This window comes from Chiloscyllium plagiosum, chromosome 11 (assembly GCF_004010195.1).
Source record: "Chiloscyllium plagiosum isolate BGI_BamShark_2017 chromosome 11, ASM401019v2, whole genome shotgun sequence".
In the NCBI taxonomy this organism is placed as follows: domain Eukaryota; kingdom Metazoa; phylum Chordata; class Chondrichthyes; order Orectolobiformes; family Hemiscylliidae; genus Chiloscyllium; species Chiloscyllium plagiosum.
This window is the reverse complement of record NC_057720.1, coordinates 43,587,106-43,611,161: the sequence shown is the minus strand read 5'-3', so window position 1 is coordinate 43,611,161 and position 24,056 is coordinate 43,587,106. Positions and strand designations below refer to the sequence as shown.

Below are 24,056 nucleotides of genomic sequence, written 5' to 3'. Positions count from 1 at the left end.
AAGCTAAGATTCGTTATCTGGATGCATGCAGCATTTGTAACAAGATAGATGAGTTGACAGCACAACTAGAAATATTTTTATATTTCTAGCTGTTACAGAAAAGTGCTTGCAGGGTGATTGGAATTGGGAACTCAATATTCAAGGTTATGGTTTTTTCCATGTTCCAGAAGAAGAGGTGGATAACTTTGCTAATAAAACTAAGTATCAGAGCAGTGGTGACTACTGATATAGGTGCAATAGATCATGATGTGAGATCAGTTTGGGTGGAAATAAGGAATGGCAAAGTAAGGCAGTCATGGCTGGTAGTTATATATAGGCCCCTGAAGAGTTGCCTCAGTGTAGGACGAAGTATAAACTGGGAATTAATGAGGCGTGTAAGAAAGGCATTACAATTGCCTTTGGTGATTTTAATCTGTATATTGACCGGGTAAATCAGATGTACAAGGGTAAAATGGAAAACAAATTTGTAGGGTGCATCGAGTATTGTTTCTTTGAGCAGTGCATTGCAGGAACCATTCAGGAACAGGTTGACTGAGATCCAGTAAAGTACAATGAGATAGAATTAGCAAGAGATCTCACAGTTAAAGATCCGCTCATGATCACAAAGTTGTAGAGTTTGAAATTCACTTTGAGGGGGAGCAATTAGTGTCTCAAATCAGTGTCGTCATCTTTAATAAGTGTCAAAGTGTGGCACAGTAGGTTAGGCAGCATCCAAGGAGCCCCCTTCCTGATGAACGGCTTGTGCCCGAAACATCGACTCTCAGTTCCTTGGATGCTGCCTGACCTGTTGTGCTTTTCCAGTGCCACACTTTTCAACTCTGTTCTCTGTCATCTGCAGTCCACAATTTCTCCTAGTCACATTTAATAAGGGCATTAACAGTAGTATAAAGACACAGCTAAATAAGACTGGCTAGTGGGCAATTTTGGTTAATGAACAATGCACACAGTATTTAAAGAAGATGTCGATACATTTTTGAAACATTGAGTTGAGGGCAATGAGGAACTGGCACAGAAGGGTTGAGATCTGGGGCACATGAGCTATGATCTTACAGAAGAACAGGGTAGGCTTAAGGGGCTGAGTAGCCCAACTCCGCTCCTTTTTCTTATCCTCTTTCTGAACTTTGAACTTCATTGGAACAGAATAGTAGGCCAAGGACAGAAATGCTACTCTGAGTGTCAGGTGAGGAATTGAAATGACAGGTCACTGGAAACTCAGGGTCAAGCTTGTTGACTGTCGTGCCATTCAAATCTCTCTGACTTCCACCCTATCATAGATCTTCCTTTTGTCTTTGTCTCATTCACACTTTATTCAAAACCTTATTGAAAAATCTGAGGGGACTTGACAGGGAACATGTTGGGGAATCTTGAACTAGAGGACTCAAGACCTCTTAATTTCTAAATTTCCCATTTCTGCTAAAAGGTCATAGGCCTGAAATGTTAACTGCTTTTCTTCATAAGAATGTTGCTATAACCTGAATAATTTCAACATTTTGTTTTTGGGAATTAGTTCTGTCTGGAATTGATATTAAAGTGTAACATACATTTTCAATAGATTTTGCAAGATGATGTTGCTGATTTCTTCTTTTCCTCCCTCATTACACCTATGCACTGCCTACCTTTAATTGATATTTTAATGACCAAGTTGTAAAGTGAAGTTACCTCTGTGAAAGGAATTCATAAATCCAGGTATTTATAGCTTTTATTGTTAAGAGTTTTTATTTTCAACTATGCACAAAAATCACAATTGTTGTGAGTCTCAGATACTCTGATGGTTCAGCTAGAGCTAAATTTAAGTAGAAGTTGCTAAATCATTATCGCAGTGAGTTCCTAGGCACCATAATATAAATATATAAAATTAGCAGCATGAAGAAAAATAGTCATACATGTCCAAAAATAAGTAGTTGTGGAAAAGTAAACATTGGATTGATTTGTCGATTGGGATTGAGTGGATCATATTGAGAAAAGGTTAAGTTAGTTCTTTTTAAAAATCACTTGGATTCCAATTGGCTGTTTGAATTTAAGTTGATAAGATACAATTAAATAACTTTGCACCATTTGCAATAGTAAGTTTGCTATCTTGATATAATTTGATCTAATTTTGTGAAACAGAAAAAATAAGTTTACTTGACCATAGGATTCACATATTAGGTCAGAATAGAAGTGGCCTCACTTGTACAGATTACATTCTGTGTGCTATTTACACAAGGTTTCCAAGATAATTGCTCTGGACCTGTATGTCTGTTTTGATATCTAGTTAGTTCCAGAATCTCATGTTTAACTTTTCTTCTAATTTTGGGCATATTTTTCAAAACTGAGTTGCCCAAAGCACTTTAACCGTAAACTACTTCAAATGTGGTAAAATGCTAATCCAGAATGGTCTGTCAGAGCACTTTTATATCTTTAACCTTTTCATAAATAAATTGACATATTTGGCAGAAAGTAATTACCGTTTCAACGTGCAAGATACAAATGTTAATAAAACTGATGTATACTGTGGTAAATTATAACTACGTAAGCATGAGCTTTGAACTGCAGTTCCTTTTCAAATTTAATTTCATGTCTGTGGCCCTAAACCCCATCCCACCTTCCTGGACTTGTTACCCATTTCAATGATCTCACACCACCTTGCCAAATTTCCCTCAAAGAGTTGCAGATACCTGTTTGATTCAAAACCCAAATCATCATCAACAACACATCTGTCTCCTGGCCCCCAACCCTACTCTCCCTGGCCTAATCTAAACCCTCATCCACTTTTCTGCCATGCTGCAGGCCTATCTCCTTGTCCACCCACTACCCAGTTAGCTCACTCGGGCACCATTAGCATTCCATGGAAATCATTAAATAACGTTGAATATTAGAATGAATAAGAGAACAAATTACACATGAAGTTATTAAATAACAATATATTAAATCTATATTAAATATCATTATGTTTGCAATTAAAAGTGACATTAGGGGGATTCAATCAGAAGTGACAATATTTCTGTTGAATAAAGGGAACTATGGAGCTATGAGGGAGGAGCTGGCCAAAGTTCAATGGGGCAATACCTTGGCAGGGAAGACAGTGGAGGAACAATGGCGGATATTTCTGTGTATAATGCAGAAGATGCAGGATCAGTTCATTCCAAAAAGGAAGAAAGATCCTAGGAGGAGGCATGGGTGGCCATGGCTGACGAGGGAAGTTAAGAAACATATAAAGTTGAAAGAGAAAAAGTATAACATAGCAAAGATAAATGGGAAAACGGAGGACTGGGAAGCTTTTAAAGAAGCATGCTGCAGTGCTCCAATCAAATCACAGCACAAACTGGAAGAACTACATCTCAGACCAGGCATTTTACAACCTTCTGGACTTTATATTGAGTTCAACACCTTCAAATTGTGACCGCGCTCACATTCCTTCCTTGCCTTTTAGCTTCACTTGTATTCTTTGTCACCATCGTCTCTCCCTTCCCCCTACTCGAGTGGGACTGTCTGTCCTTTCCAATCTGGCAGTTAGAGACACCATTGTTCTGCCATTCTTACATTCCGATCACTTAATCCACAGTATCAGCATCCTCTCCCCCCCAGCACTCCACACTGCACCCCACTCAACTATAGCATAAATGCTGCCCTCTCTACGTTTCACTTCAGCTCTGATGAAGTCTGATCTAAACTCGAAATGTTAGCTTGCTCTCTCTCCATGAATGCTGCCTGACCCACTGTGATTTCCAGTATCCAGTAACCACAATTGTTCTCTATGAACAACAATGCTCTTCCTAATAAGCTCATGGTGTTAAAACCTTCCTCGGTTGGGCACCAATCAATATTGACTGGAATGAAAATAGATCTTATGAAACAATAGGGGTTGGTGAACTGAAGTTGTGGTGGAAGCAATTTAATGGAGCGAAGTTGAGGGGTGTATGTCCTGCATCCAACTGTGCTATTTTTGATTGGTGCAGTGTTCCAATCCTCAGCACTAACTATCAAACCCTTAACGGGAGGAAATCATGCAATCTGAAGAAAATGATCAAAGAGGAATTATTTAAGCACAAAATCAAGTCAGTTTAGATATATTAATCAAGGGAAAATGCATTTAATAGGCTCACAAGGCCATGTCAGTTGACTGCCAAATTGTGATTGAAGCAATATTCTACAGTAAGCACTCTAGAGAGTTATCTCTGGCATATCTGTATTACAGTCAGTGGGAGACAAATGCGGAAAAGCTTTAAGTATGCTTTTGCTGTTTTTCACTGATGGGATTACAAAAGTTGAATTTTTTAGGTTTGATCTTGGATCTGACATGGTGCTTTCATGATCATATTCAAATGACTTAAATAAATTTACATAATCATTTCACATCTCAATCCCATTCAAACTTCCACCCAACAATGCTACGTAAACCAGGATGATGTGGACCTTGATTTAATAGAGGCCAAACTGATCTCAATCAGAGAAGCAATTGAGGTGCTGAAATTGCCCTGAAAAGCACTAGACTGGAGAAACCAGTTCCTATTTCAAATACCACCAGAGCAAGGTGGCAAAGGGTAATGTCAGCAGAGTAGCACCTTGCTGATGTTCTGGGAGCTGGATTCAAATTTCACCATTCTGAACACACGAGCATTGTTAATTGTCAAAACAAAAACCTACTTCGTTCACTTTTGTCATTTTGAGAAGGAAATTTTTCTCTTGTCCAATCTGGTCAATGCCATGATGCCAGAATCACAACAATAAAAGTCAAAGAGTTGGGAGTAAGGGGGGCATTTTCAGAATGGCAATTTGTAATTAGTGGAGTGCTGCAGTAGGATCTCAACTATTGACAAGACATAAGATATATTCAAGCGTGTGGTGCTGGAAAAGCACAACAGGTCAGGCAGCATCCGAGGAGCAGGAGAATCGACGTTTCAGGCAAAAGCCCTTCACATTCGGCCCATTGAGCCTGCTCTACCATTCTCAACCCTGTTTTCCTGGCCTTCTCCCCGTAACCCTTGACCTCTTGCTAATCAAGAACCAATCTGTCTCTGTCTTAAGCACACTCAATGATTTGGTTTCAGCAGCCTTCTACAGCAATGAGTTCCACAGAACAGAGATGACAGAGATGAGGAGATACTTCTTCACCCAGAGAGTGGTGACTGTATGGAATGCTCTGCCCCAGAGGGCAGTGGAGGCCCAGTCTCTGGATTCATTTAAGAAAGAGTTGGATAGAGCTCTCAAGGAAAGTGGAATCAAGGGTTATGGAGATAAGGCAGGAACAGGATACTGATTAAGGATGATCAGCCATGATCATATTGAATGGTGGTGCAGGCTCGAAGGGCAGAATGGCCTACTCCTGCACCTATTGTCTATTGTCTTCAAGATGACAGAAATCTAATTAGTCTGCCTTGCTGAGCTCTGCACCATAACTCAGGCAAAGTAGTGCTTTTACCCTCCACATTTTAGCCATTCTGGGAAAAATCGGTAATTCTAAGCGATTAGAATCGCTATATATCCTTTTCTAGTGAACTGTGAAGATAACTAAAGGCAAAGGGCAGTGTGGATCTCAACAAGCAGGGCACTCCTCTGCAGTAGTGGGTACATCTGCGTAGTGTCAACCTCCATAAAAGCCGCGCTGGACTTAGCTGCTCAGCAAGGCCTGTCTTCAGACTATGTTAAACTCCGAGAAAAGATCAAGTCAACAATGGAAGAAACCCAGGCCAGGCTGGAACTCATCTTGGCCATCCTGCAAAAGCATGAGTGGAAGATGCAGCATCTCTTGCAGCATGTAGAGGAGGTCAAGCGGTGGACCACAGCGTCAGAGACTTTGGCCAAATCTTTGGCAGGACAGATCCAAGCTCTGGAAAAGCAAGTTCAGGCCTTAGTGGAGCAGGTCGAAGACCTCGAAAATCGAGGTCGGAAAAAGAACATTCACATTATTGGACTGATGGAGCGAGAAGAAAGGAATCAGCCAGCTAGTTTTTTTGAGCAATGGCTGCTGCAGATTCTGAGATGGGAAGCTGAGGTGGGCCGGATGCTGATTGATTGAGCTCACTGGGTCACAGTGCGCAGACCAGGGTCGGACCAGCGGCCTGCCTGGTCTTAGTGCAATTCCAGTCCTATAAAGACAAAGAAAGGGTGTTGGAAGCTTCCAGAACATTGGCGAAGGATCCACATGCTCTGATTTAGAAGATTTTTAGGACTTTTCTATGTCCGTGATCCACAAGAGGAAGACATTTGTTGAGGTAAAGAAAAGGTTGGGGGACATCTGGATATCCAGTACTCCGTAAGGTACCTGGCAGTGCCCCGTTTCAGCCATGGAGGGTCCATACGTGTCTTTGACTCATCAGAGAAAGCAAAGAACTTTTTGGACACTTTAAAATAGACTGACTGGCTCAAGCAGTATGGACAATAATAGTTCTTTTTTTCTCATTTTGTTTTGTCCCTGTAATTTTGTTTTCTTCCTTTTTGCTTTCCTGGGGTTTGGGAAGCATTTTTGGAATTTTTGCTTTGATTTTCCAGCAATAATGGAGGTTGATTTATGGGTGGGATCGGTGAAATGCCTACTTTTAATTCCTGTGCTTATAACATCTATGTATTCTTTACTTTTGTTTTGCCTGGGTTTGGGTGCAGCTTCAATTTGAAGGAGCCATGGAGATGTTTGTAGGTAGTCTGTGTGTCCCCTGTGGGCATGGGGGAAAGTATCCCAGTATCTGTTTTTTATATTTGTTTATTGTAATTGTAGTTTTTAAAAGTTTTGTTTCGATAGTTTTTGTAGATGTGTTCTTCTTTAACTGTTTCCACTCGGTGCATCGTGAGTAGGGTTCTTCCTCTCGGGGATCGGGCTGTTTTAGATGACTATGGCTAGTTGTTCGCTCAAATGGTGCACCTGAAATATTAAGGGAAGTCAGTTACCGATTACAAAAAGGCAAGTACTTTCACGTCTCGGAAAGGAGAGGGTAGATGTCGCTCTGTTAGAAGAAACCCATCTTGATGAGAAGGAGCATCTGAAGTTGCAATAGGCGGGATTTGGCCAGGTGTTAGTTTCATCTTTTAACAGTAAAAGCGGGGAAGTGGCTATACTTGTTCAGAAGAATCTCCCATTCCAATCCTTAGATCAAATTAAGGATGAATATGGACAGTTTGTGATTTTCAAAGCTTTAATACATGGTGAGGAGTACAGTATTTTGAATGTTTACTGTCCCCCAGCACACCCCCTTAAATTTCTGACGGATGCGCTCTTTCGGTTGATTGCCCTTGGGACACGTCATTCTATTCTGGGGGGAGACTTAATCCGCCTCATGGATCCCACAGTGGATGGGATGCCCAGGGATCCCCCGGGTACCTTCCCGCAGTCTAAACAACTGGTGGACTTAAGAGGGGGAGTTGGGATTGGTGGATGTATGGAGATGTCTTCACCTGGCAGGTAGGGCCTTCACCTTTATCGCCAATCCGCACAAGTGTTGCATAAGGATTGATATTTTTCTTGCTCCATCGGCTTGTTTGAATTTGGTTTTGTCCTTTAAAATTGGAAACATAGCCATTTCTGATAATGCAGCAGTGTATTTGGAGGTTAAGGCCGAGGTAATGGGGTAAGTTCGCGGCATTGGTGCATGGATCCTTTTCTCCTTAAGGATAATAAGTTTATCGATTACTTCTTGTGGGAGTTTAAAGCGTTCTTGGACTTGGGCACAGCCAGTAACCCATCTGTGCTTTGGGAGACTGTCAAGGACTATGCAAGGGGTATATCATCTCTTATTCAGCTCATCAGAAATGACCGAGGGGGGAGCAGCAACGTCTTCTCCAGGCCTGGCTGAAGCCAGCCAAAACCATATACTTTGAAAGGCCATCCGTGATTAAGTTACAGTGAATCACAGTGCTCCAAGCGCCTCTGAAATCCGTGCTTACTCAAACAACGAAGAGAGAGATCTCTTTCGTGAAACAAAGGTTATTTGAGTATGTGGATAGGCCAGGTAAATACTTGGCATATTTGGCTAGGAAAAAGAGCGTCCCCCAACCCAGCCTATCACATCTATCAGAGAGGTGACTGGGACTCTTTCTTCCTATTCCAAAAAGATTAATATGGATTTTACAAAATTTTAGTCCGGGTTGTATTGGTCAGAGGGCTGTGATGACAGGTTGGCAAAAATAGAGTCTTTTTAAGAACCTAAACTTTCCAGGTGTGACTCTGGAGCAGGTGTCCCTCTTGAATGATCCCTTGACTGTGCAAGATATATAGGAGATGGTAAGACAGCTCCAAAGTAGCAAGGCACCCTTCGGAATGAGTTTTATAAGGAATTTATTAATATGTTGGCTGGACCAATGCTGGATAGATGCAATTATTCATACAGTCAGGACTGCCTCCCACTCTCTGAGAGAAGTTAATATTTCTCTCATTCTCAAGAGGGGAAGGCCCTGGAGGACTGTGCTTCATACAGGCCTATTTCACTGCTAAACTCGGATTTCAAAATTTTACCTAAGACATTCGCGTTGAGATTGGAGAAGGTGTTGCTCTTTTTGTAAAGGAGGACCAGACAGGTTTTATTAAGGACCATAGGTCCTCTAATAACGTTAGAAGAGTACTGAACATGGTCCAGGTGTGTCAGCAGAGGTCTGTTCCGGGCTTGGTGGTCTCTCTTGTCGTGGAGAAGGCATTTGACTGGGTGCAGTGGCGGAATCTTTTTTGTGCTCTGGAGCATGTTGTTCTCGGTTAGGTCTTTACCAGATGGGTACAAGTGCTATATTGTGATCCTATGGCAGCGGTCCTTACTTATGGCATAAGATCTAATCATTTTAATGTCGGTAGAGGCAGCTGACAAGGTTGTCCCCTCTCACCACTGTTGTTCACGCTGGTGATTGAGCCGTTGGCGAAGCCTATCCGAAGGGACCCCAATATAGTTACCCCAGATGTGGGATCAGGAGCGGATAAGATCACACTCAGTGCAGGTGGTGTTCTCCTTTTCCTATCAAATCCGGCAGCGTCTATGCCTCATTTAATACAATGTATCAATTTATTTGGCTTGTTCTCAGGAAATAAGATTAATTTTTTTGAAGTCGGAGGCCATGTCTCAGGAATACCCGATCTTAAAGGTGAAATGCGATTCCCTTTTAGGTGGTCACAGGGAGGTTTTCTGTACCTAAGCATTTTCATTACTCCCACCTTTGACGACTTATATAAGGCTAACTTTGTGCACTTGATCCTACCTTATCGAGCTTCAGCGTTGGAAAGTTCTTCCAATATCTTGGTTAGGCTGAATGGCTCTTATCAAAATGAATATTTTTTCTCGGTTATTATATCCCATGTAAATGCTCCCTCTGATGTTGCCTCGGCAAACGTTACAGAAACCCAGATGTTAGCTCTGTTCTTTTGTTTGGTGTCACAGGCAGCTTCTCATTAAGATTGCTAAACTGCAGTTTCCCCAGGGAATTTTGGGGTGGAGGAGGGTAGACTTTCCAGACATCAAGAGGTATCAAATAAGCTCCCTATTATCTTTTGTGAATGATTGGGCTTGTGAGGATCCAAGGTCAATATGGCTGGATATTGAGGCCTTGCAGGCGAAGTGCCCACTTATTTATCTGTTATTTATGGATAAGATGAGGATAGTCACAGATTATTGTCAGAACCCAATTGTCATCAATACGGTCTAAACGCGAAGAGTGATGCGACAAAGCGAAGGCAGTTTATCTGAAACCTCTTCTCTCTCTCCTATAGTAGAAATGCCAAGATTCTGGTCTTAAGTTATGGGCATCCAGGGGAATCTCTTGTCTGGGAGATTTATTTGACCGGGTGGTCATGATGTCCTTTGATCAGTTGAGTCGCAAGTATGATTGCCCAGTAGGGACCTCATTTACTCCTTTCAGGTCAGGGACCTTATCCAGAAGAAGATTGCATCTCTCTCTCTCTGTATCTCTCTCTCTCTGTATCTCTCTCTCTCTGTATCTATATCTCTCTCTCTCTCTTTCTCTCTCTCACTCACCCTACATCACATAACCAACAATAGTATTCATCTTTATTTTCACATCCTTCCATGACCTTGTCCCTTGTCCATCCCTACATTCACCTGTAACATTAATACTTCTCCAATTCTAGCCTCCTGTTCATACTCAAACTACTTCAAACCACTATTGGCAGCTGTGCATTCAGCTGGGTAGAATCTAAGCTCTGACATTCTGTTTTTAAGTGGCTAAGTGCCGAATTTTGTTTGATATGGACTTAAGACACCTGAAATTTTTTAGTCTCCTAAAGACCCTATATAATTCATATTTTTTATTGTTAAAGTTAATTTGGGTAACTGTCATTTGGAAGCATAAGTCTTGTTGACTACTCATTTAGAATTACTTTAATTTATATATTTAGAAATGTTCTGTGCAATTATACCTCTTAAGTTTGTCTGCAAAGAGAACAATATATCAGTTAAGTAAGTTTGAGGTGTAGTCTCTGCTGCAATGTTAGTAAAATGATAATGGTGATTGAGGAATTTCTTGTATCCCCAGTATTTGTTGGGCATAATGAACTTTTGCCTCAGGACACTTGAAGTCTTGGTTTAATATCTCAGCAGAAAGACAGCAGCTCTGACAGTATGGCATTTTTCAGCACTGTGCTGGAGTGTCAGCCTATATTTTTGTGCTCAAGCCCATACATTTTACAGGTCCTATACTCAAATTCCAATATTAATTTGCTCGTTTAAGATTTTAACCAATAAGGAAACAGGTTAGTGCAGTAACTGAGGGATTTTAACTTAGATTATAAATAATACCTATCAAAGCAGAGCAGCAACTATATGGAGGTGTGATGATTCTTGTTTTCCAGTTGAATCCAGAGCACAGGTCAACATTTGGTTTCTTGGTCTGTTTCCAATGCATCGAAGGTCTTCCACTCTTGGTTGGAAGTAGGATAACTTCAAAATTCTTCCTGTGCATTCCTTGTTGTATAACTGTTGCTTAATAACTTATTTCTAAACTACAGACCATGATGTGATCAATTACATTGTTAAGTTTGATAGGCCTAGGTTGGATGAGAGTTCATGCTAATTAGTTTAAACGATGCATGATTAATCTTTAATTGGTTCTTAAAGGTGACAAACATTGACTGATGTTATCTCCCATTATCTTTTGACTTGCCTTAAATTCCTTAAATTGTCAATTATCCATGGTTTGATCCTCTTTTGTTATTGTCAGTTTACTTAAATAATAGGACAACTTGAAATATTCTTGACTTCATTGTTTAAAAAAGGGGAAGCATTTTCAGTTGGGAGGCAATGGTTGACACCTTCGAGCTCATGTTTCAATGTTGCCTAAATTGACAGAATTCCCATAAATGAAACATTCACTTATCACTAACAATTTGTTTTCCCTTCCAAGAGTCTTTGTTCTGTATGGTTTTGTTTTTGCTGTTGGAATGCTAGAAAACCGATTGCTACCCTTTATACTTTAAAGGCAAAACTAATGCAGAAGATACTTGTCTCTATAAATTGTTGAGGAGAAAGTGAGGTCTGCAGATGCTGGAGATCAGAGCTGAAAATGTGTTGCTGGAAAAGCACAGCAGGTCAGGCAGCATCCAGGGAACAGGAGAATCGACGTTTCGGGCATAAGCCCTTCTTCAGCCCTGAAGAAGGGCTTATGCCCGAAACGTCGATTCTCCTGTTCCCTGGATGCTGCCTGACCTGCTGCGCTTTTCCAGCAACACATTTTCAGCTCTATAAATTGTTTTAAAGTCTCAGTGATTAGGCGATTACAAACTTAAACACTTAAAGTTAGCTCTAATACCAAGTTATATTTATTCAGTTGCTATGCTTCAAATAGGGATCGGTTAGATCAGTTAGCTGGACAGCTGGTTTGCGATGCAGAATGACAACAACAATGTGGGTTCAATTCCTGCACTGGCTGAGCTTACCACAAAGGACTGTCCTTCTCAACCTCTCCCTTTGCCTGAGCAGTGGTGACCCATAGGTTAAAATAGTATCAGTTGTGTCTCTCTAATGAGAGAGCACCCAAGTTGGTTCAGTCAAACCATGGCAACTTTACCTTTATACTGACATCAGTACAAGGACACAGCTTTGGTTGATTCCTTGACAAGCCAGGAGTATACTCTCTCTGTCTTCTTCCTTCTTGGGAATCTGGATCGAAACAAAACTGATGTGTTTCAGCCTTACAGCTGTAACTCTAAACATAAGATTATTGTCTTCACCCATGGTGCTTTTCAAATTAAGCTAATCAGAGTCATTTAATGTTATGGTGTGAAGATCTACATTGGCTACCCTTAAGCAGAATATTATTGTGTGAGATTAATCAATAAATGTACTTTGATAATATGATAATTAAATTGAAATCAATCATGAAATGTTAGTTTCTGTACAAGTCCTGCAAGTCCTTAAATGAAACTCGAATCCTCAAGCTTATGATGCCTCAGTGCCAAAGATTATCATGTTACAGCCAAGCTAAGATATGGCTTAAAGAAAATAGACTAAAGCTTGCAAATGTGTATGAGATATAGTCTGCGAAGCCTGATTTTACATTTTGTATGAAAAATATGCAATCAACTTTAGTAGAAAGGCTGTTTAATGCTCCAGTCCATGCAGAGAAAATTTAGGAATGTTCTGTCACCTGTTAGAAATGTGAATACAAGATAGAAAAGTCCAACACAAATGAAGTGCTTGTATTTTTAAAAATGGACGTGAAGAATGAAAAACAACTGGCACAGAGCAATGTTTGTAGCATATTGAAATGTACAACAGTGACCAAGTCGAGCATTGTTATCCTGAGGGGAGGAAATGAAGAGATTTACCTGATATCTGAGAATAGAAAAGGCACATGCATAAAAAATTTGAATGAGAAAATCATATTGTGTCCAGAAGAAAGTCAAATATTCATCAGTCTGTGGGTAAGAAAAATACAAGGTGACCGAATAAATTACTGTGGCTAGTACAGAAATGGATCATCAACCAATGATGAACAGCCAGTGCTCTGTTGCTTCATTTCGAATCTCATTTACACCATTTAGATGAGTCTTCGAACAAAGAAAACCATTGAGGAATTTTGGAAAGGAAGAAATAGTTGTTTTTAAATATTGGAGGGAAACTTGCACTCAGAGTTTTTAGATATTTACCATTGGTTTGCCAGTCTGAAAATTTACATTGCCTATCTCCTCAGAGAAGGAAATAAGTAAGATAGAGCAAACCTTTATAGTACTGCTTATATGATGTTAAAATTCAGCTTATACTGTTAGTCTCTTCACTGTGTGGCAAATTTCAAATGTTGTGCCAATAGCGTTACCATGGATCTGTAACTGTTGTGAAGGTGGTATCTTGTTGTCACTGGAATAGTGGATGGCTGGAAGAGAAAGGAGCATCAGATATTTGCTGTTTTGTGCAGTAGTAAAATAGATGCTAAATCTTCAACTAAATGAAGGCTCTCTTTTTCTATTTATTGATATGTCTGAAAATAATACAAGGTTAGAAATATGGATAAATCTTAAAGAATAGTCCTTTCCCCCAAACTGGTAATTTGAAAGAGCATTCCTGCTTACTCTGGCACTTCAGATGTTTCCCGATAACCGAACAAATTAGTCCTCTTCAAGTGCATGTCCAGTTCTCTTTCTATGTTCCTATGGAACCTTTTTCTGCTACCCTTTCAGATGCTCCAGATCCTGATAAATCCCTGTGAATAGTCTTCCTGTTGTTTTTGCAATTCTTTGAAATTAGTGACCTCTGGTTAGTAACCCACGCTCCATAGAAAACAGTTTCTTTCTATTAGCTGTATCAAAACCTGTGTAATTAGAATTCCTACATCAGGTCTGTCCTTACATTTCTCTCCTCGAATGTGAATCTCTCCACTTTATCCCAGGTATGACCTTACTTAACAAACCTCTTTTGTACCCTGTTCAAGGTCTTTGCATTCTTCTTAAAGTGTGGTATCCAGACTTCTGTACACTACTCCAGCTGAGGCCAAATGGGTGATTTCTTTAGGTTTAGCATATAAGCCAGGAACAAAATACCAATGTTCAAAGTTATTTTTGGATAAATTATTTCTAAATAAATCTGGAAACTGGAAGATCATAAAAATTGTGTTTATCTATCTTTGAGATGCGTGTACTGCCTAATAGTTTAATTTTAATCTCACTCTGACTCAACCAATTTGTAGGTTACTTTGGCTGCTGTTGGACTCAATTATCCTTGCCACCGACTAACAGTCAGTAAAAGACCTTCACCTACACAAACCCGAGAACACTCTGAAGAGGTAAAGCAATTGTTTTCTTTTTACTTCCATTTAATTTAAAACCTGAAGCTGTGAATTTGCTACTTTTTTTGTGAAAGAAGACATCCTATAGAATTATCATATGGTTAGAACGCAGAAGGTGGTAATTTCATCTGTCACATCAGTGCTTGCAAAAGCATCTCAACTTGTTCCTGTCCTTTCCCCGTAACCCTGCAAATTCATTCTCTTTCGGTGATTATCCTTTTGGAAACTGTACATTGGCCCCCACCACTCTGTGACAATGCAAATCCTAACACACAAGTTGTTGTATTTAAAAAAAAAAGCTTCTCCCCGAATCACCATTGCCATTTGTGTTTGCTGATACATTTGTATTAACACACTTGTAAAATAAACATTCATTGAGCAGCATGAGGTGCGACTGGTGTGACTCTGATTCACCTGCTATTCTGATAGTATTTAAGAGTCGGGAGGAAAGACAACACAAAATTTGAAATGTTAGTAAAACGTTCTTGTTAATGTTACCATTAGTTGTCTTCAGTAAAAGCTACCTACGTTTCGTAAAGTTCTTAAGTCATTGTATTCTAACTTATCTTTTTGTGTGCAGATGAGAAATGCACACTATTTTCTTAAACTGTGTTTGGTTCACCCTTTCTAACTAAACCCACTGCAGCTTTACTGCTGTGCTTATAAGTAATGAACTTGCAGATTCTATTCATTGATGACTCTGAATAATTAATGAAGAGATTGGATTACTTTATATTATTAGTTTGCCTTTGATTCTGATTATATTGTACTCACATAATAAAAATGGACATTGTTCAATACATGTTTCTTTACATTGTAATGCAAATATATTTTAAAAATTTGAATACTTTAAATGAGGCATCAATTATTATTTTGTTTCAACGCTTTAGCCTCGGTTCTTCAAATACTATAGACCTGCTAATTTGACCTCTGTAGTGGGGAAATTGTTGGAGTGAATCATGAAGGAAGGGATAACTGAACACTTGGAAAAACAAAGCTCAATTCACCAGTGTCAGCACTGTTTCATGAAGGCCAATTGTGCTTGCTAAACTTGCTGGAGTTCTATGAGGATGTAACCAGTAAGGTGGATAATGACGAACCTGTGGATGTGATATATCGAGAGTTCAAGAAGGCTTTTGACTCAATGCTGCATAAAAGATGAATCCAGAAGGTTAGATCATGGGGTTAGAGGTAGAGTATTGACATGGATAGAGGATTGCTTGACTGACAGAAAACAGAGGATTGGAATAAATTGGTCCTTCTCTGGATGGTGAACTATAGCTAGTGGGTGCTGCAAGGCTCAATTCTTGGACCTCAACTGTTTACAATCTATATAAATGATTTGCAAGCAGGGATAGACTGTAACATAGCAAAATTCGTGGGTAATACTAAAATAGGTGGGAAAGCAGACGGTGATGAGGATATAAAGTTTACAGATGGATATTGATAGTCTAAATGGGCCAAAAACCGGCAAATAAAGTTTGATGTAGATAAGTGCAAGATTATTGAATTTGGCTGTAAAAAGAAAAGGGCGAATTATTATTTTAATGTTCGTAGAGTGTGAGTGAATTGCAGAAAGTGAGTATGCAGGTACAGCGTATACAGCAATAAGAAAGACAAATGGAATCTTTGCATTTATTGGAAAAGGACTGGATTATAAAAGTAATGTTGTTACAATTATATAAGGTGTTTTTGAGAACACACCTAGAATACTGTGTCCAGTTTTAGTCTCTTTACTTGGGGGATGATGTGGTGACATTTGAGGCAGTTCAGAAGAGATTCACCGGAATGATTCCAGGGATGAAAGGGCTGTCATATAAGGAGCTGTTAAATAGCTTGGGTTTGTAAACGCTGGAGATCAGAAGAATGAGGGGACAATCTGATTGAAGTATATAAAATGCTGAAGGGAATTGATATGGTGGACATTGAACAGATATTCCCCTTTTTGGGACAGTCTTGAACAAGAGGGCATAGATGTAGAGACAGAGGAAGTAGGTTCAAAAATTGGCATAAATGACGCACAAACATTTGGATCAAGAGTAGATCACTGGGCCCTTTGGGCTTGCTCCACCATTGAATAAGATCATGGCTTATCTGATTTTAACATCAACACATGCAAAAACAGCCCCTGATCATCTTTCGTCCCCTTGGATTGGCAGAATACAAGTAATTGAAGTGTCTGGTGCTCATTTTTATGCATGATTCCCGATGTGTGAAGGTCACCTATGTGGAAGGAAGGAGTGCATCACTGGCTGGGAACCTCTTAGCACACAGGGTACTGAAGTATTTTTCAGTTTACTTCAAGGGAAGGCATTTAGTGACTTATAAGCGAGAGTAGAGAGCTGTATATCTGTTAGAGTAAGTACTTTTAAGGACAGGAGATGAATCCAAAAAAAAATGCACTGGATATTTGATTTCCTTTTTATCAGCATGTTAAGTCTTTCCCTGCTTCTGTCAGTTCCAATTCAAGAAGGTGGTAAAAGGTGTGTATTTAAAGTTTGGCATCAGTTGTGTGAAGAGGCCAGAAATTTTAGAAAATACTATAAGCTTTAAGACTTTAGAACCAGGACAAGTGTAATTGATACTGAAAAATGTCATGAAATATTACGAACTCCAGTGAATGGAAAGCAAAAATCTCAAGAAGTGATTATAAATAAATATTTTATGGATAGATTAGTATTGTGAGGACTAGCAAAGTAGTGATCAGGCCACTATGGAATGAAGAGTGGGGGAAGGTACATGAAAATGTGACAGAGATGCTAGACAAGTACTTGCCTTAGTTTTCACAGAAGAAGTGATGAGAGAGATGCACTGAGAATTAAGTTCTGCTACTCCTCAAGTTGCACTCTACTTATATGAATGTGTTAATGCAATCACTGAAATGGTCAATTGATTCCCGAGTGTATTACATTCAGAAGATAAGACATTTTCACCGGATGTGTGAACAAACTCAAAAAAATCTCATTTATTAGAAGCAGAACTTATTCCTCAAACAATTTGCCAAACTAGTTAATAACTAAACAATAATCCAGAAAGAGAATTGTATCCCCTTAATCCAACAAAGACATTAGACTCTGCAGAGAAAGTATGTTTTAAAAAAGTGGAAAAACGCCCATTATTTTCCAGTGCTCTGTGAAACAATAGAAAAGTTTGATGAATTCTCTCAAAAACTGAGGTTCTTGTGGATCAAGCTGAACCTCTGGCAGTCGTAGACTGCTGCAAAATCTTTCAGACCAAGTTTTAGTTCAGATGGAAATCCAATTAGACCTAGACATTTGAATAAATGTCACAGCTTAGCTCTTTTTTTGGATTGGCAAAGATAGTCCAAATATTGAGATGTAAACTTTTAATACACAGATTTGCAAATTCAACCGGGGAGAGAGAGAGCTGCTTCTTTACAGCTGTTTTTTTTCAAATGTCTGCCATGTTATTACTTTTCTTTCTGCCCTTCCCAAGTGTTCAATGCAGCAAAACAAGGCCAACTACAATTGCTTGTCAACCATCATGGGACTGCCAAAGTCCCTTAATTTCAATACCTTCCAGTTTTTTTCACATTGTCTAAAATGGTCTGGTCTTTTCCAAATCGTCTAAGATATAAATTTATATATTCCAAGCAAAGGCTATATCGGGATTGTGGAACCATTATAGTTAGGTTGGCATTTGTTGTGGACATGATTATTTAAATATTAGTGGTAATTTTTTTAAAAAAGCCTCATTTAACCTTGCATACTTGATATTTCTTAAATGGATCCCAAGAAAAGCTGGGAACTTGAAATGGAAGTAAACCGTGAAATTGCGCACCAGTTTATCTAATTTCAGGTTGTGCTAAATTGTGAGTTGTGAGATTAAAGTTTGGTGTCACTATTTCAACAGGGCAGGTCACTTGTGCTGCCATGCAGATTTCTTGATAGGAGTAATGAAGAAAATCAATAAAGAAAATGCAATATCTTTGATTTGTATGTTTTGCTTTTTGTTTTAGTTATTTAATGCTCCTTTGTTGTGCTCAAATATTTTAACTTTCTTGCCAGCTTGTTTTCCTTTCCGATCATAGTTGGCTTTAATTACTGTTTTGAATGCGTCAATGTTAAGTTTATTAACATTAATTGTTTTCAATTCTTCATGCAGTGCACTGATGTTCACATGGTCAGTGACAGTGAGGGAGATGATTTTGAAGATGCTACTGAGTTTGGAGTTGACGATGGTGAACTTTTTGGCATGGTATCTTCGGGACCAAAGAAGTCTGCAATGAGTATGTTTAGAATACCAATATTATCCAGCATAACCTATGTCATTTCACAAAGCCATTCCATAGTTTACTACTTTGATTTTGTCATTGTCCTTTCATCATGATTTACAGCTTATAACTGCTAATGTAAAGAGAATGGTCATTGCTGAAAAGAGAAACATGTTGTCAAAGCTTTTCACCTTGCGTTTATCAAGACCAACTTTCAAACAATTACGATAGCAGAACAGAGTTTTGATTAGTTGGCAAGCATTGCCAAGGAATGGGCAAAGCAGCAGTAAACTATGCCCCCCCCCCATACTCCTAGGTAATTCAATAAAGACTCGATGCTCGAGCGCATTCCTTTTGTTAGCAGAGAATGGGTACCTCTGTCGGAAGGAATGCCTCTTCTAGCGAGTATAAATGAATCCTATTACAAGCTCAACCAATTGTTACTGTAGCTATTCGTACACAAAGGATTGTTCAGCAACTGTTGACCAGTTGCAGAATTGCACCAAAGGGTCAGCTTCTAAGTTTTTGTTTTTTCCACTCTTCAGTCCTTGAGACTGAGGATGACTTCCTTCTACTCCAGATTTATGGATCTTGGTGTGACTAAAATTTAACAATGGATCCACACACCCCTGCAGCTACAAATTTGAAGAGATGAGTGGATGGTATTTTCAGGTTTTCACACACACGCACACGCCACTGTTTACATCGGGCCTCCATCTGGACCTGTTTGAGATGCTCGACTTGGTTGGCATCTTTGTGGATGCTTCTTCTGCAGTTTGGGCAGTCTTGGACAAGTCATAAATCAGTGGGGATACTTCATTTGTTCAGATGAAGCTGTCCCTCTCTGCCTTCTGGTATCTGCTTGTCACAACATAGCTTCAAGTCGAGAGCTTGGTTTGGAAGTCCTGTGTAATGCTTGTGGGTGATGTGGCCCTCCTTGTGCAGCTGTTTAATAATAACATGGCCTTCGGGGGTGTTGACATGAAAGTGGACACTTAGTCTGTCATGTATTTGCAGAATTTTTGTACAGGCATAGATGATATTTATCGAAGAATTTGAGTTATTAAACATACATGGTCCATGTAGACCAGGAGCTTGTTGCTGAATTTCAGATCTATGTCATCAAGTACTTTGTTCATCATATGATTGCTAGTTGCATTGGCATTCTGGAGGTTGAATTTGCTGATCAATGTTTATCATTGGTGAAAGAAAGCTTTCAAGGTATGAAAATTGCTTCACTTCAGTGACTTGCTGTTGCTCTTAAAAGCTGGGACAGCGTTGTGCAGCAGAAAATGAATTTTGTTTTCTGAATGTTTAGCCTGAGGCCTATTCTTTCATGCCTCTGAATTCATTTGGAGCTTGGCCTCTGAATGTGCGCATTGCAAGTATTGTCTGCCTACTTCAGCTCAATGAAGAGATCGGGGTGATCTTGTTCCGAGATTGGAGATGACACAAGTTGAGCAGTTTCCCCTTTGACCTGTAGGGAAGTTCCACTCCAGTGGGAAGTTTCATGGATGTTGCATGGAGTATTATTGCGAGATGGGTGGTAAAGAGTGCAGTTGCAATGTCACAGCTTTGTCTAACTCCAATTTGCGCACACATTGGGTGCCTGCTCAATCTATTCATGAGGATCACAGTTTGTGGGTTTTATGAAAAATGGGGTTAAATTACTGTAAGTAGCAAAATTTTAAAAGGATGCTCCATAATCCATTCTGTTTTAAAGAATTGAAGGACTTTGTGAAGTTGAAGGCCATGTGTAACGTTTTCTGGTGTCCTGTGCACTTTACATGGCTTGACTTGCTGTGCAGATCATGTCCACTGATTCTCTTGATGGAAGAAATCCATATTTTGCCTCCAATAGGATTACTTCAGCCACTGGGAAGAGCTGATTGCAAAAATTCTCTTTAATGTGTCTCCTGTGGTGGACATCAGGAAGACCCCTGTCCAGTTACTGAAATCAGTCTTTTTTCTTGAAGCAAGTCACGATTAAGGCATTTCAGATCTGTTCGAATGCTCTCCTCCCCCTAGGTGAGGGAGATCAAGAGTTCGTTACAGTTCTCAGGGCTAAAGGGATTAAAGGCTATGGGGAGGAAGCGAGAACAGGGTACATCGAACAGTACAGCACAGAACTGGCCCTTCAGCCCACGATGTTGTGCTGACCATTAATCCTCATGTAAGGTAAACCTAATGTACGAACCCTCAAATTTTTGTGACCATATGCATGACCAGCAGTCTCTTAAATATCCCCAATGACCTCGCTTCCACAACTACTGCTGGCAACGCATTCCATGCTCTCTCGACTCTGCATAAAGAACCCACCTCTGACATCCCCTCTATACTTTCCGCCAAACAGCTTAAAACTATGACCCCTCGTGTTAACAATTTCTGCCCTGGGAAAATGTCTCTGGCTATCAACTCTCTCTGTGCCTCTCATTATCTTGTACACCTCTAGGTCCCCTCTCTTCCCACTTTTTTCCAATGAAAAAAGTCTGAGCTCAGTCAACCTCTCTTCATAAGATAAGCCCTCCGTTCCAGGCAGCATCCTGGTAAACCTCTGAACCCTCTCCAAAGCATTCACATCTTTTCTATAATAGGGTGACCAGAACTGAACATAGTATTCCAAGTGCGGTCTAACCAAAGTTTTATAGAGCTGCAACAAGATCTCACGGCTCTTAAACTCAATCCCCCTGTTAATGAAAGCCAAAACACCATATGCTTTCTTAACGACCCTGTCCACCTGGGTGGCAATTTTAAGGGATCTATGTACCTGCACACCAAGATCCCGCTGTTCCTCCCCAATGCCAAGGATCCTGTCTTTAATCCTGTACTCAACTTTCAAGTTCGACCTTCCAAAATGCATCACTTCGCATTTATCCAGGTTGAACTCCATCTGCCACCTCTCAGCCCATCTCTGCATCCTGTCAATGTCACGCTGCATCCTACAACAGTCCTCTATATTGTCAACGACACTTCCAACCTTTGTGTCGTCTGCAAACTTGCTGACCCATCCTTCAATCTCCTCATCCAAGTCATTAATAAAAATTATAAAGAGTAGAGGCCCAAGAACAGAGCCCAGTGGAACACCACTCACCACTGACTTCCAGGCAGAATATTTTCCTTCCACTATCATTCGCTGTCTTCTGTCGACCAGCCAATTCTGTATCCAGACAGCTAAATTTCCCTGTATTCCATTCCTCCTGACCTTCTGAACGAGCCTACCATGGGGAACCTTACTGGGTCTCTTACTGAAGTCCATATACACCACATCCACTGCTCGACCCTCATCAACATGTCTCGCAACATCCTCAAAGAACTCAATAAGATTTGTGAGGCATGACCTGCCCCTCACAAAGCTGTGCTGACTGCCTTTAATCAAGCCATGGTCGAGGAGAAAGTGAGGACTGCAGATGCTGGAGATCAGAGCTGAAAATGTGTTGCTGGAAAAGCGCAGCAGGTCAGGCAGCATCCAAGGAACAGGAGAATCGGCGTTTCGGGCATAAGCCCTTCTTCAGGAATGAGGAAAGTCATTCCTGAAGAAGGGCTTATGCCCGAAACGTCGATTCTCCTGTTCCTTGGATGCTGCCTGACCTGCTGCGCTTTTCCAGCAACACATCTTCAGCTCTTCCAGATGGTCATAAATCCTATCCCTCAGAATCCTTTCTAACACCTTGCAGACGACAGACGTGAGACTGACTGGTCTATAATTGCCGGGGATTTTCCTATTTCCTTTCTTGAAGAGAGGAATTACATTTGCCTCCCTCCAGTCCTCTGGTACGACTCTGATGGAGAGCGAGATGCAAAGATCTTTGCAAGCGGTGAAGCAATCACATTTCTCGCTTCCCAAAGCAGCTGAGGACAAATCTGGACTGGCCCTGGCGACTTGTCAATCTTAATGTTTGTCAAAATTTTCAGTATATCAGCTTCCTCAATCTCTATCTGTTCCAGCATGCTTACCTGCTCCTCAATGGTTTCATTCACTATAAGGTCCTTTTCTTTAGTAAAGACAGAAGCAAAAAAACTCATTTAGGGCTTCCCCTACCTCCTCAGACTCTCTACACATGTTCCCTATGCTATCCCTGATCGGCCCTAGTCTTTATTTGATCATTCTCTTATTCCTCACATACGTGTAAAATGGCTTTGGATTCTCCCTAATCCTTCCTGCCAAGCCTTTTTCGTGCCCCCTCCTGGCTCTCCTCAGACCATTTTTGAGCTCCTTCCTCGCCTGCCTGTAATCCTCTAGAGCTGAGCAAGACTCTTGCTTCCTCCACCTTAGGTAAGCTGCCTTCTTTCTTTTGACGAGAAGCTCCTCCACTGTTGTCATCCAAGGTTCCTTTATCTTACCCCTTCTCGCCTGTCTCAGAGGGACACATTTGTGCATCACTCGCAACAACTGTTCCTTAAATAGTTTCCACATGTCTATAGTGCCCTTCCCACAGAACAGTTGCTCCCAGTACATGCTTCTGAGCAGGATAATTAGCCATGATCATATTGAATGATGAAACAACCTCGAAGGGTTGAATGACCTACTCCTGCTCCTATGTTTTATGATCCTAAATTATGCTTAACAAATCTACTGAAATTTTTTGGGGAAATATATTGAGCAGAATGGATGAGGGTGGCCAGTACATATGTTTTATTTGGATTTTCAGAAGGCTTTTGATAAGATCCCTCAAGAGAATATTTGGCAAAATTAAAACAGATGGGATAGTGGATAATATTTTGACATGAATCAAAATTGGTTAACTGATAGGAAAGAATGGGGTTAAGTGGTTCTGAGGAAGGTTCACTGGACCCAAAATGTTAACTCTGATTTCTCTCTGCAGATGCCTCCAGACCTGCTGAGCTTTTCTAGCAATTTCATTTTTTGTATCTGATTTCCAGCATCCACAGTTCTTTCAGTTTTTATTTAAGGATTAAATAAACCAGGGGATTGCAAGGATCAGTGCTTGGGCCCCACTGTTCACTATAAGTGACCTGGATGGGAACCAAATGCAACATTTTCAAGTGTGTTGATGATACAAAACTGGGTGAGATCATGAGTTGTGAGGTGGCAGCAAGGAAGCTTCAAGGTGATTTAGACAAGTTGAGTGAGTGAGTAAACACAGTACAATGTGGCTAAATGTGAAGTTGTACAAAAACGGAAATTGTCGGGGAAATTCACCAGATTTGTCAGCATCTGTGGAGAAAAAGCAGAGTGAATGTTTCGGATCCAGTAACCCTTCCTCAGACCTTGTAATAGCTTACCTTATTTAGGTTATCCAATTTATCTAGCTCTTTCATTGAAGTGTGAAGTTATACACTTTGTAAAAAGCAGAAAGAAAGAGTATTATTTAAATGATATATTAGGAAGTATGGATGCACAAAGGGATATGGATGTCCTTGTACACCAATCAATAAAAGTAGACAGGCAGGTGCAGCAAACAATTAGGAAGGCAAATGATATATTAGCCTTCCTTGCAAGAGGATTTGAGTACTGAAGTAGGGAGGTCATCCTGCAGTTATACAGATCTTTGGTAGGCCATACCTGGAGTATTCTGTGCAGTTTTGACCTCCATACCTCAGAAAAGATAGATTTGCCAAAGAGTGAGTGCAGCAGAAGTTAACTACGCTCGTGCTAGGAATGGTAGCATTGTCC

At 40.2% G+C, this 24,056-nt stretch overlaps 1 protein-coding gene across 2 annotated transcripts in view; it reads left to right on the top strand.

Moving 5' to 3' along the window:
* The window catches only part of faf1 (Fas (TNFRSF6) associated factor 1), a 415,349-nt gene that overhangs the window by 246,000 nt on the left and 145,293 nt on the right, over nt 1–24,056 (top strand). For both annotated transcript variants that reach the window (XM_043699222.1, XM_043699221.1), the window contains 2 exons: nt 14,089–14,184; nt 18,313–18,436. In XM_043699222.1, coding sequence (XP_043555157.1) covers nt 14,089–14,184; nt 18,313–18,436 — 220 coding nt within the window. The remainder of the gene's footprint in view (nt 1–14,088; nt 14,185–18,312; nt 18,437–24,056) is intronic.